Below are 11,262 nucleotides of genomic sequence, written 5' to 3'. Positions count from 1 at the left end.
AAATAAATAAATAAATAAATACAAAAATTAGCCGCGTGTAGTGGCAGGCGCCTGTAATCCCAGCTACTCAGGAGGCTAAGGCAGGAGAATCGCTTGAACTCGGGAGGCAGAGATTGCAGTGAGCCGAGATCGCGCCACTGCACTCTAGCCTGGGCGACAGAGCAAGACTCTGTCTCAAAAAAAACAAAACAAAAAAATGAATTGAATGCATCCAATGCCATAGGAGTTTTACTTCCTTACCGGTAGAGTTACACTTGCAAATAAAATCAGAGGTGAAATCACAGAACATTAGAACTGAACAGAATCTTGAAGATAGATCTGCTGCCTTGTTTTATAGATGAGGACTTTTAGGGGAAGAAAGTTAACTAACTAGTTACTGGCAGAGCAGGTACTAGAAGCCAAAAGTCCTGACTCCCAGTCTGGGGATTTTCCCAACAGGGAAGATACCTAAACCCTTAAAACAATTGTATCTCATCCTCATAGTCTGCAATTACATTTGGTTCATTAGGCTTTAAAACACCATGCAAATAGAGCTCCTATTACAGGATATCTTGATGACTGATACAAACAAATGGTAAAGAGTCAACTGGCCCATTACTTCCACCCAAGGATTGAGGCAGTACATTTTTACCATGTATAAGTGTAAAATAAATTGTCATCACCTGGGGCCCTTACAGGGCTGGATTACTGTAAAAATCAAGCTAGCTCACTAAAAGTTTATCCAGAGGACATCCAACTTCACCACAGTCCCCATCAACTTGTGATGTAAGCCGGGGAGGAAGCTTCGAAATTTTCCCCTGGTCGAGTTTTGGGAGAACTGTGTAAACAACGCCCCTTACTGGTCAACATAAGAAAACACAAAAGCCATTGCTGACAAGAGCAGGGCTCTAGCAAAGGTCACAGCAATGTCTCTAAGTCGTCTTCTAGTCTATGGGAACCGTGGCCAGGTCAAAGGAGAAAGCCTGGGGAAAACAGCAGGGGGAAGAAAAAACTACATTTTTTTCCAGAGATGTTTATATGTACCGAATTAAAGTTAGACCCCCAAAGTAAGCAGATACATTTTTGGTATCCCATTGAGTTTGAACAGGCACTTACAAGACCCACAGGCATATGTTAGGCTTATACACATAAACAAGATTTTTATTGTTAACATCAATGAACACAGATGGAAAAATATTCACGTGCCAAGGACATATTTGCTTACAAGATCACAAAATGGCTGTTGATTTGTATTCATAAATGATTTGGTGAATCATTATGTGTTTTTGAGTGAATATATGTGTGTGTGATATGAGATTTCCAAAGCTTCGTTTCCATTTGTACTCCTGCAATGACTTCATCAGAAAGAGAAAGCAAAAGCTTGGAAACATGTATATGTTTTACACATACTGTGATTTACCAAAAATGAAAATAACATCCTATTACATATATTTTAAGTAATACACAAAGAAAATACAATAAACACTGATTTGGCTCAATGACTTGCCTAATGGAAGCATTTTTTTAAGTTTTAAAAAAAATCCCCAGTAAAGTGGTCAAGGATACTTGATGATGTCACCATTGAAGAAGCATAGTATTTTCTAAGCAACTCCAAGGCTCTGTTATTTCTTGCTTGTAGGGTCTTCTCAGTTCTCAGTTCATTCTTGATGGCACTGAGCTCTCCGCGGATCTTTGCCATTCCTAATTCATAATACGATTTCATTTCTTCTTTTAGGAGCACATTTCCAACCTCGGTTTGATGCTTTAACTTCCTAACAGCTTCTTTTAAATCTCTGTTCTCTAGGTTCAATTTGTGGATGACTTCTTTGGCTTGCTGAAGCTGTTCACTTAAGTTTTTTACATTTGTTGCTTTTTCAGACAGGTCATTTCTTAAAGCTTGAAGTTCATAGTCACTTTTTGAAGCATGCATCTCTGTTTCTTGAAAATTTAGGGGTTTGGTGAATATTTCTCTTTTGTAGTGCAAAAGTTCTTTTTCAGCATTTTCAAATTCCTCTTCTATTTTTCTGCATTTCATATTAAGTTCTTCCAGTTCTTCATTCAAAAGATTCAGGCAAAGTTTTGGAGACATTCTTTCCATAAATTTCTTTCTGATGTCTTGTCTTAGTAGAGCCGGTAAGTTATCTGTACTGCAGGTAGAGTTATCTTCTGTGCTGTTAAAGCTTTCTTCTGTTGTAACATCCACATTTGATGATTCATAGGATGCAGAATTTGTGTCTGTTTCATTCTTTGAAATGCTTATCTTGTTCTCTCTTAAATTTGATTCTTGTTCTATTTCATTTAGTTGGAAAATATATTTTTTCCTCTTAAATTTACTTTCTTCTCGAAACTTTCTACTGGACAAATTATAAATTTCTTCCATTCCCTTGCTGCTATCTGCAGTCGTTTGTTCAGAAGAAGATTCAGGCTGAGAAGTCTCTTCTAGAACATCTTGTGCACTAAAAAAAGGAGTAAACATATTCTCCTTCCAGTGTTTTCTTCTAGCATCCATTTCTCCAGGCACCTCTTCCAATATCTGAAAAACAAAATTTAAAACCAAGGCAGGCACATTATTTACACTAGTAACTAGTATAGTAGAAAGAAAGAAAAATGCCGGCTCACGGGTGAAGAATCTAAACATTTGAGGGCTGGCTCTCTCTCTAACTCACTGAATGGCTTGGGCCTCAGTCCCCTCATTTATAAATGGAAAGGGCTGAACGAGCTAAGTTCTACAGATGCTTCCAGCTTTAAAAGTCTCTGATCCTATGAAATAGAACTAGTAAACTGACACATTTAGCTACTTACTGTACACAGAGAAATTGATTCTATAAGAAAACAACTGTAAACATAAAAACAGATCGCTTTAAAATAAAAAAAGTGATTTGAAATTAATAGGTTAATGTTGGTAATACCTGTGCTTTCAATGTGTCTGATGCCTTTCTAGTTCTTTTGGATTGGACTATTGTTTATTCATTCTTTAAAGTAACTAAAACATCAGGGCTTAATGAAATGTGAGCTGCTTTTGGTAAAGTATACCATGCAGACTTCCTTATGACTAACTCTGCCAAATGCCCTTCTGTCTTGACCTATAAATTCCTGCTATTCCAGTCTTGGGCTTTGCTTTTAGGCAAGACTGCCAAGTGTACAGAATTCTATCCATTTTGACAGCAATTTCATGAGGAGAACCTAATGTCAACAACTGAAAATATTAATGCCACCAAATGTGTTTTTCTCAAGATATTGACTCTGAGTGTAATTTTTAGGTGAAAATTCAGCAATACTAAATCACAACCAACTTTCCAAGTTTATAAAAATATGACGATGATTATTTTGTTTCAAAAAGAGTCTTCCCTACCCAAAGGGAATCCTTAATATACAGCTTTCCCACAGCACTGAAATATTTGATAAGTGACTACTTCTGAGGGAAGGGAGAAAGAAGAACCAAAGCAGCATGTGGAGGGCCACTGGCACCTGAAGCCACCAACTGGTAGCTGAAGTTAGCCCTAAAGAGTGATGAGAAGAAGGAGAGGGTCACTTTATTCATTTTATATATTAATTTACCAAAACATATTTGTAGTATCACCATGGAGAAAAATCAAAGTATGCCTGCATCTCTTTTATCTATGCACTCAGATGTAATTTTCTGCTGGTAATGAGAAATGGCAAATGCTGTATTTATTTCTTAATTAATATTTTCTTTGATTATTATAACAATTTTGGAGAATAGAGAAAAGCACAAAAAACAGAAGGAATCTCCTTCATAATCTCATGGCCCTGAGATAACTACTTTTTGGTGTATTATCTTTTATTTTCTTTTTACAAACAGTAGTTTATTTTTAAATAACACAGGTTTTCTTTACTATGAGCAATGAAGGAATAAACTTGATACCTACAGGTACTGAACATACCTCTCCTCTTCCCTTTCCCCCACAAAAGATGGAAGGGACTCACCATCCCCAAGGGTACATCCCTACTGGCAACTACTTGGCTTTGAGGAAAGGAGAAGGTACACATATTCTTGAGATGAACTATTTGGAGAGTTCAGTGAAGGTACTAAAATGATTGGTCCAAAAGCCAGAAGCCAAGCTTTCTTGAGGTCAATGAGACCATAATGATAAACTCAGACTTTAAATTCACAATATATATTTGCCATTGGAGCATCATCTTCTTTTCCTTTGAAACAGTCCTTTCTGACTTTTATTATTCCATGAGTCACCATCCTGAAGCATCATTGATCGATCTGTTCTTAAAGGGAAATATCATTATCTTGGTTTCCCTCATCTCTAATATGAATGCAAATCAGTAGGAATTATTACAGCAATCATAGAGGAAAGGAACAGAGAGTGGAGAAAAGAGGGTGATGTTAATTGCCAGTCACATTTTTTAGCAGTCAAATTTTTACCCAACAATTATATAGATGATAAAAATGCTTCTAATCAGGTAGCAATGGCAGAGAGATTACTATTCCTTTTACTTAATTCTGGATGAAGGGCATTGGTGGGATTGATTAGGAAGGAGGTGAGCACAGGGGCAAGTAAAGTGTGGCCACTTTATATCTGGAGATAGCAAGAATGACACATCTGAGATAGAGGTCTGGGTATGGATAAAGGTTAAAATAAAAAACTCTTTTCATTAACAATTTTGCTCCTTGAAAAAGTTACTTCTACATCCAACCATCCCATAAATCTCTGGCAAAACACATACACATATGCACACATGCACACACACACAACTTTTTAATTTTCACTGTCTCTCCTTCCTGAGCCTCTGTATAATTTCCTGGTGTCTGAAAGGAAATGCCTTTCAGTGAAGCCTATATAGCTACTGAAATGGGAAGAGTCCATTTGTGACTAAGGCCCAGAGAAGTTAAGTGACTTGACAAAGGCCACACAGCCCATAGCAGTAAAACTGAGGACCCTGTCTCTCAGGTCAGTGCTTGTTCTAAAATTCTTCTTTATTCATCTGCTAGGTTTCATTCCCCATATTGAAAGAAAACAACTCACTATTTTCAGAGCTTAGGTATCTTTTAAAAGGCCACAAAAGAAGAGAGGAAAAGTGAAGGGGGGAGGGTAAGGAGAACTGCATGTCACATTTCAAAGAACAGAAAGAGAAAGGTTTGAAAAGCCTTTTGGAATTTCCCTCCCATGGCTTACACAGGGCAGGGTCAAGCGGTCTCTGAGCTGCTCCTTTTTTTTTTCCTTCTCTCTTTCATTGGCAAGATATCCTTTAAGGTCTTGTTCCCAAATCTAGTCACAGAATGTGGCAAAGCCCAGACTCGGGGTAAAAGCTGCCTGTCTCATTTTCTCTTCACAAATTGTACTGTTTGTTTTTTTATGCAGAACGAGTATGGCATTAGTATTCTCTGGCAAGAACAAGGAATATGCTTTAAGGCAATGACACTCCTCTACCCTGGCCTGGTAGTCATTTTGTTCTCAATAAACTTGACTAGGTAATTTGTTCCAGCATAAGGCAAACCAAACCAGAAGCCATTATTGAAAGTGTAGGCATGCCCGTTAGTGGGTCAGTTGTGGACATTTATTAATATAAGTGCCTACCCAACACTACACTGGATACTGAAGGTCAGAAGGGTAGGGGAAGGAGGCCCAATGGGGATGAAAAACTGGTTTCTTTAGAAGCAAATAATCCAGAACACAGACAGGAAAACAATACAAAGTCATAGGACAAGCAGTTCTCTAAGACAGCAATCCCCCAGAAGCCCTTAGGACTGCACTGTTAAGGCATATGTGTCTACAATATGACTACATCTATTCATTTGTGTCTGACATGAATTAATAATGGACTCCTGATGGTTCTAGTTAGTGTCTCACTGAAAACATCATCATTTATCCTCAGGTGACTTTTTTTTTTTTTTTTGCAGTGGCAAAGTAATAGGACATTTTTGTGGAGTAAGAGATCTCTTGTCTCATGAAAGTGGTTTGTATTCACCTGAAGAATTTGAGAACCACTGATAAAATAAATTGAATATGAATTTATATATAACATGATGTAACATAAATGCTGAGAGCTAAGCAAAGAAGTCATTTACAATGGACCTGTAGGTGCACTGTTCCATAAAAATCTTAGAGGAATGCACATCTATCCTCAAATAGCTCCATAAAATAATACACTACTGTTTACTGTGAAAGGAGAAATCCACAAACCATCTCAGTTTCATTTTTGAGCTGGGGCCCTAGAGAGTATAATCATATTAAAGTGGATGTGAAATTGAATTATTTGTTTTTTCTTTCTATCTTTCTATCTTCTCTTTCTCTTTCTTTCTTTCTTTCTTTCTTTTCTTTCTTTCCTTTCTCTTTCTTTCTTTCTTTCTTTCTTTCTTTCTTTCTTTCTTTCTTTCTTTCTTTCTTTTTTTTTTTTTACGGAGTCTCGCTCTGTCACCCAGGCTGGAGTGCAGTGGCGCGATCTCGGCTCACTGCAAGCTCCGCCTCCTGTGTTCACGCCATTCTCCTGCCTCAGCCTCTCCGAGTAGCTGGGACTACAGGCGCCCGCCACCACGCCCGGCTAATTTTTTGTATTTTTAGTAGAGACGGGGTTTCACCGTGGTCTCGATCTCCTGACCTCGTGATCTGCCCGCCTCGGCCTCCCAAAGTGCTGGGATTACAAGCGTCAGCCACCGCGCCCGGCCCGCCCGCCCTCCCTTCCTTCCTTCCTTCCTTCCTTCCTTCCTTTCTCTTTCTTTCTTTTCTTTTCTTTTCTTTCTTTCATTTTTTTTTGAGATGGAGTCTTGCTCCATCGCCCAGGCTGGAGTGCAGTGGCACGATCTCGGCTCACTGCAAGCTCTGCCTCCTGGGTTAACGCCATTCTCCTGCCTCAGCCTCCCGCGTAGCTGGGACTACAGGCGCCCACCACCACACCTGGCTAATTTTTTGTATTTTTAGTAGAGATGGGGTTTCATCGTGTTAGCCAGGATGGTCTCGATCTCCTGACCTTGTGATCCGCCCGCCTAGGCCTCCCAAAGTGCTGGGATTACAGGCTTGAGCCACTGCGCCCAGCCTAATTATTTGTTTTCTAAAATATTCATATTTTAAATCACAGGCTTTAGGGAAATTTGATGACATAAATCAAATTTTTTTTTTCTGTTGCCTTATCCCATTTACATGGGCATAGTGGCTCACATCTGTAATCCCAGTGCTTTGGGAGGCAGAGGCAGAAGGATAACTTGATGTCAGGAGTTCAAAACCAGCCTGGGCAACATAGTGAGATCCGTGTCTACAAAAATTAAAACAAAATTAGATAGGTGTAGTGGTATATGCCTGTAGTCCTAACTACTCAGATAGGAGGATTGCTTGAGCTCAAGGGGTTGAGGCTGAAGTGAGCTATGATCATGCCACTGCACTCCAGCCTGGGAAACAGAGCGACACTCTGTCTCCAAAAAAAAAAAAAAAAAAAAAAAAAAAGAATTTGGTTTCAAATTTTCAGGACCATCTCTCTTCACAAATTTAGATCTGCCTGCAAAATTCCATTATTCTTCCAGGCAGAGTAGGTAGAGACTGGAAAACAGTTCTGGAAGAATGCCAAATGCTTTTCCCCATCTCACAAGGGTCCTTCCTCTCAAACTTTGTAAACTGGGACTGATGGTTGGAAAAGGTCATCTCCAACTCATGTTGAGTAACCTGTCATTACCCTCAGTTGCTTAGTAGCTCTCAACAAGGGGCATGGCTTTTAGTCACTGCCTAGGGGCAGTAAGGTGAAGACAAAGGGCTCCTCTTAGCATAAAGAACTTTCTCCCCTTATTCTTGGATGGTCTGTTCTCTGGACTCTTAGAAAAACTGCTCCACCAAAATAGGAAAAAAGTCTGTTACAAAGGAAATCACTAGGTTTGCTTCCTTCTCAACTGTCCAATTTATTCTCACTTCAGAGCAGTGGTTCTCAAACCTTTTTTTTCTTTTTCCTGCTTCCACTGTTTCCAGACACAAAAACACTCCCATCATTACCCTCTTTCCTTAGAAGATTCTGACCTGCCCCCTATAGGGGAGATTCCCCATTCTCCACCCTCTTTCACTGACTTGCAGAAAACTATTAAATACCAAAAGAAGGACCCAAATGAACTGTCTGAAGTCAAGATGGATCAATATGTTTTACCATGCAACATTGTGCGGAAGAAGGAAAAGGAAGTTCCTGAGAAAGGAACTGAGTGTGCACTACGGTGGAAAAAAGACTGAAGGAGTCTTGGCCCCCACATTTTAGAACTGCAAGCCTCAGATTCTTCAGGTGTAAAATAGGGACAATATACCTGTTTCACAGGTGATTAAGAAAAATGAATGAAAATGGAAATGAAAGCAACTTTTAAAGTGTACTGTAAACAATGGGTTTTGTTCATTTTCAGGTTTTCCTTACCCTCCCTTTGAACATAAACCAGCCAGTTAAACAACCTAAACTTTCTCCAGAGATATGTACTCCAAAGTGGCCAATCGGAAGTCATCAGACCTCAGAAAAAGTTAGTTTGAAAAAAAAAGTAGGCACTATTAAAATAAATATAAGGAAGCCTAAAATCCAATCTCAGATTAATTTAATCTGCATCTTCAGGGAAAAATTATCCCTAACTTCTGTAAGTTAGTTGTTGATGTCCCCAAATTTCTGAAGCTGAATTGATTTTATCTAAGCAAAAAAGTGGTAGTCTTTTCTACACCCTAATATATCGGCATTTTAAAATCACCAATTGCTTTACCAAGAGTTTTCCAAATGTCCCACTGTATTTCAGAGGCACCAATAACTTCTCAGAAATACAGGGGTATTCGTTTGAAGATTAGAAAGGATGACTTTGCACTCTGAAATGTTCCTATGCTTCTGTGGCATTTCACACACACCTTTATTATACAAATATGCTATGATGGCCTGGCATTGTTACCTGACACATAGTAGCCCTGAATAAATATTTGCTTAATGAATGATCCTTAATATTCTTCCTGAAATCTCTACAATGCTTTGATTCTAATTTAGTTTTTAAAAAATTTTTTTGACATAATTTCTCCTCCGGCTTAAAAAGTTTTGGGGGGTGGTATTTTAGAGAAAGCACTTTTATTTTTCCCTTCAAGTTTATTTGGCTTAGCTAAAGTCTTCAGGACACTTTTCCTTTGTATTTTTATGAGGCCTTCCTGAGAGCTTACTGACAATGCAGATGATCAATTACAAGGCTGAAGAGTTATGTTGCCTAAGGCTCTGTGCTTCTAAACACCCCAACAAGACAACAGCTAACACGACTGTACTTACACTTCCTGGGGTCCAAGATCTTCTGTCTACTGGATATCCTTGCCCTCCTTCTCCAGTTTGAACTGGAAAAAAGAAAACTCCGCCTCCCTCCATGTAATCAGGAAATACATTTAACCAGAATGCCCAAACCCGTGTTTATATCTGAGATGTAGATTAAAATGACAAGTGATGGCCAGGCGCGGTGGCTCACGCCTGTAATCCCAACACTTTGGGAGGCTTAGGCGGGCGGATCACAAGGTCAGGAGTTCGAGACCAGCCTGACCAACATGGCAAAACCCGGTCTCTACTAAAAATACAAAAATTAGCCAGGCGTGGTGGCACGCGCCTGTAATCCCAGCTACTCAGGAGGCTGAGGCAGGAGAATCGCTTGAACCAGGGAGGCGAAGGTTGCAGTGAGCCAAAATCACGCCACTGCACTCCAGCCTGGGCGACAGAGCAAGACTCCGTCTCAGAAAAAAAAAAAAAAAAAAAAAAAGACAAGTGATATACTTAGAATGTCATTTGGTGTATTTGAAATGTGATACCAGACACTAAGAGGTAATTTCTCTTTTTGTCAACCCATTTCCCCAACTATTATGCCACTAAGTCTTCCTTCCCCAAGCCATACAGATATCAAATGGGACAAGAATCATGAGGAAATTTCATTCAACACAGTACCTCCTCACTTTTAGCACCTATTGGGCAAAGGAGCCACTCTGGCTTGTTGTTAATGAGCACGCCACGAACCGCATTAGCAAAAGGCTGGAGCCCAGGCCTTGCCTCCCTCCCTCAGAGTGCAGTTAATTTGAAACAAACAAACAGACAAAAAAACATCGAAAAGGGAAGTCATCCTGATTTTTGCCTTCATCTGTCAGGGTCCTAATATATGGGCCAAAGTGTCCACTTTCCGGGACAAATTGTCTTCTCTATTGCTTGGCAGCTATTGAGGGGGAAGAAAAGTACCATTGAAAACTGGGCCCCGGGAATGCTTATTACTCCCCAATTCTTTGTTATTAGTGTGAAGTTATTCCTTCTAGAAGAAAAGATATGGGGAGTCACCTTAATTCCTAAGGCTGAGACTTTATTAGTATGGGACTCACATTCTTGCTACAAAGCTGTATCTTTGTATGCATAGTTTGGGAGTTTTCTCTGTAAATTGTTAACTGAAACTCCTGCCATCGCTGCCTCCCGAGGAGAGAAGGTGGCTCGGGGTCGGGGCGCTGCTTCGGTCCCCATCGCAGGTGACACTTTCCACCTCCCCAGTCCCGACCTAGTCGCTGGCGGGCAGCGGGAGAGGCCTGACCCCACTCCTCTTTCCGCACTGCCACTCCCACGTCCTGGTCCTTTCCCTCCCAAACGCTCTCCAGCCCCGGCCTGGGGCTCTAAGGACAGAAATAACCTGCAGTGGGGGTCGGGGTGCGGACCTGGGCGCCTGCCCCTGGCTCCCCGCCCCTTCGCCCCCTGTGTCCGGGAAGAAGAGGGGCGAGCCCGGGGGAGCCCGGGCTTTCCTGGCCGCAGACATACCTGGAAGCGTGGATGCGGTCTGGAGAGCCCGAACCTCTCTTCCTCAAAGACAACCACCACCGGCGCGCGGCAGCCCCCTGTTCGGCTCTGGCCACCGCGACCCCGCCGGGCCGGCTCCGGGCTGAGCCACCGCAGTGCAGCGCCAGCGCGGGCCGCGCGGTTGCCTAGCAACGAGCCGGCCCGATTTAAAGGGACCCGCACTCGGGACGCGCGCAGGGGGCCGGTCGCTGGCGTCCCGCAGTCAAAGCCTGGCCGGGGGACTGAGCACGCCCGGTGGAGCGGGTACCGCGGCGGCTTCTGCCCGGCAAAAAATGGGAGCTCATGGGAGGAGAGCTGAGTCAGGGTGGGAAGGGGCCAGAAACTGCAAGGCAGCCCCACCCGCAGTGGGATTATTACGTAGGGTCTGGGTGACTCACAAAGCCACCTGGACACTACGACTGCATGGGGGTCCAGACGGCGTGGCATAGGGTCAATTCCTAGGTCTGCTGTTATTAGCATGACATGGTGGAGGGTTTGCTCCGGAAGGTTGCCAGGATTTGGTGCAGGGTTGCTAAC

The 11,262-nt window shown here is 41.6% G+C and overlaps 1 protein-coding gene across 1 annotated transcript; it reads right to left on the bottom strand.

Annotated features, from left to right (window-relative positions):
• Positions 1–1,122: 1,122 nt before the first annotated feature.
• CCDC160 (coiled-coil domain containing 160) lies at positions 1,123–10,826 on the bottom strand. Its single transcript, XM_055268593.2, has 2 exons — positions 10,708–10,826; positions 1,123–2,512 (listed from the first exon to the last, which is right to left on the bottom strand). Exon 2 carries the CDS (start codon positions 2,486–2,488, stop codon positions 1,511–1,513), a length of 978 nt encoding a protein of 325 aa, XP_055124568.1. The 5' UTR covers positions 2,489–2,512; positions 10,708–10,826; the 3' UTR covers positions 1,123–1,510.
• Between the last annotated feature and the right edge of the window lie 436 nt (positions 10,827–11,262).

The sequence above is a fragment of the Symphalangus syndactylus genome, chromosome X (genome assembly GCF_028878055.3).
Source record: "Symphalangus syndactylus isolate Jambi chromosome X, NHGRI_mSymSyn1-v2.1_pri, whole genome shotgun sequence".
Classification (NCBI taxonomy): Eukaryota; Metazoa; Chordata; class Mammalia; order Primates; family Hylobatidae; genus Symphalangus; species Symphalangus syndactylus.
This window is presented reverse-complemented; position numbering and strand designations above follow the sequence as displayed.

Excerpts from the sequence above, each read along its gene's own strand:
- CCDC160 (XM_055268593.2), bottom strand. The coding sequence starts at position 2,488 with ATGGATGCTAGAAGAAAACACTGGAAGGAGAATATGTTTACTCCTTTT.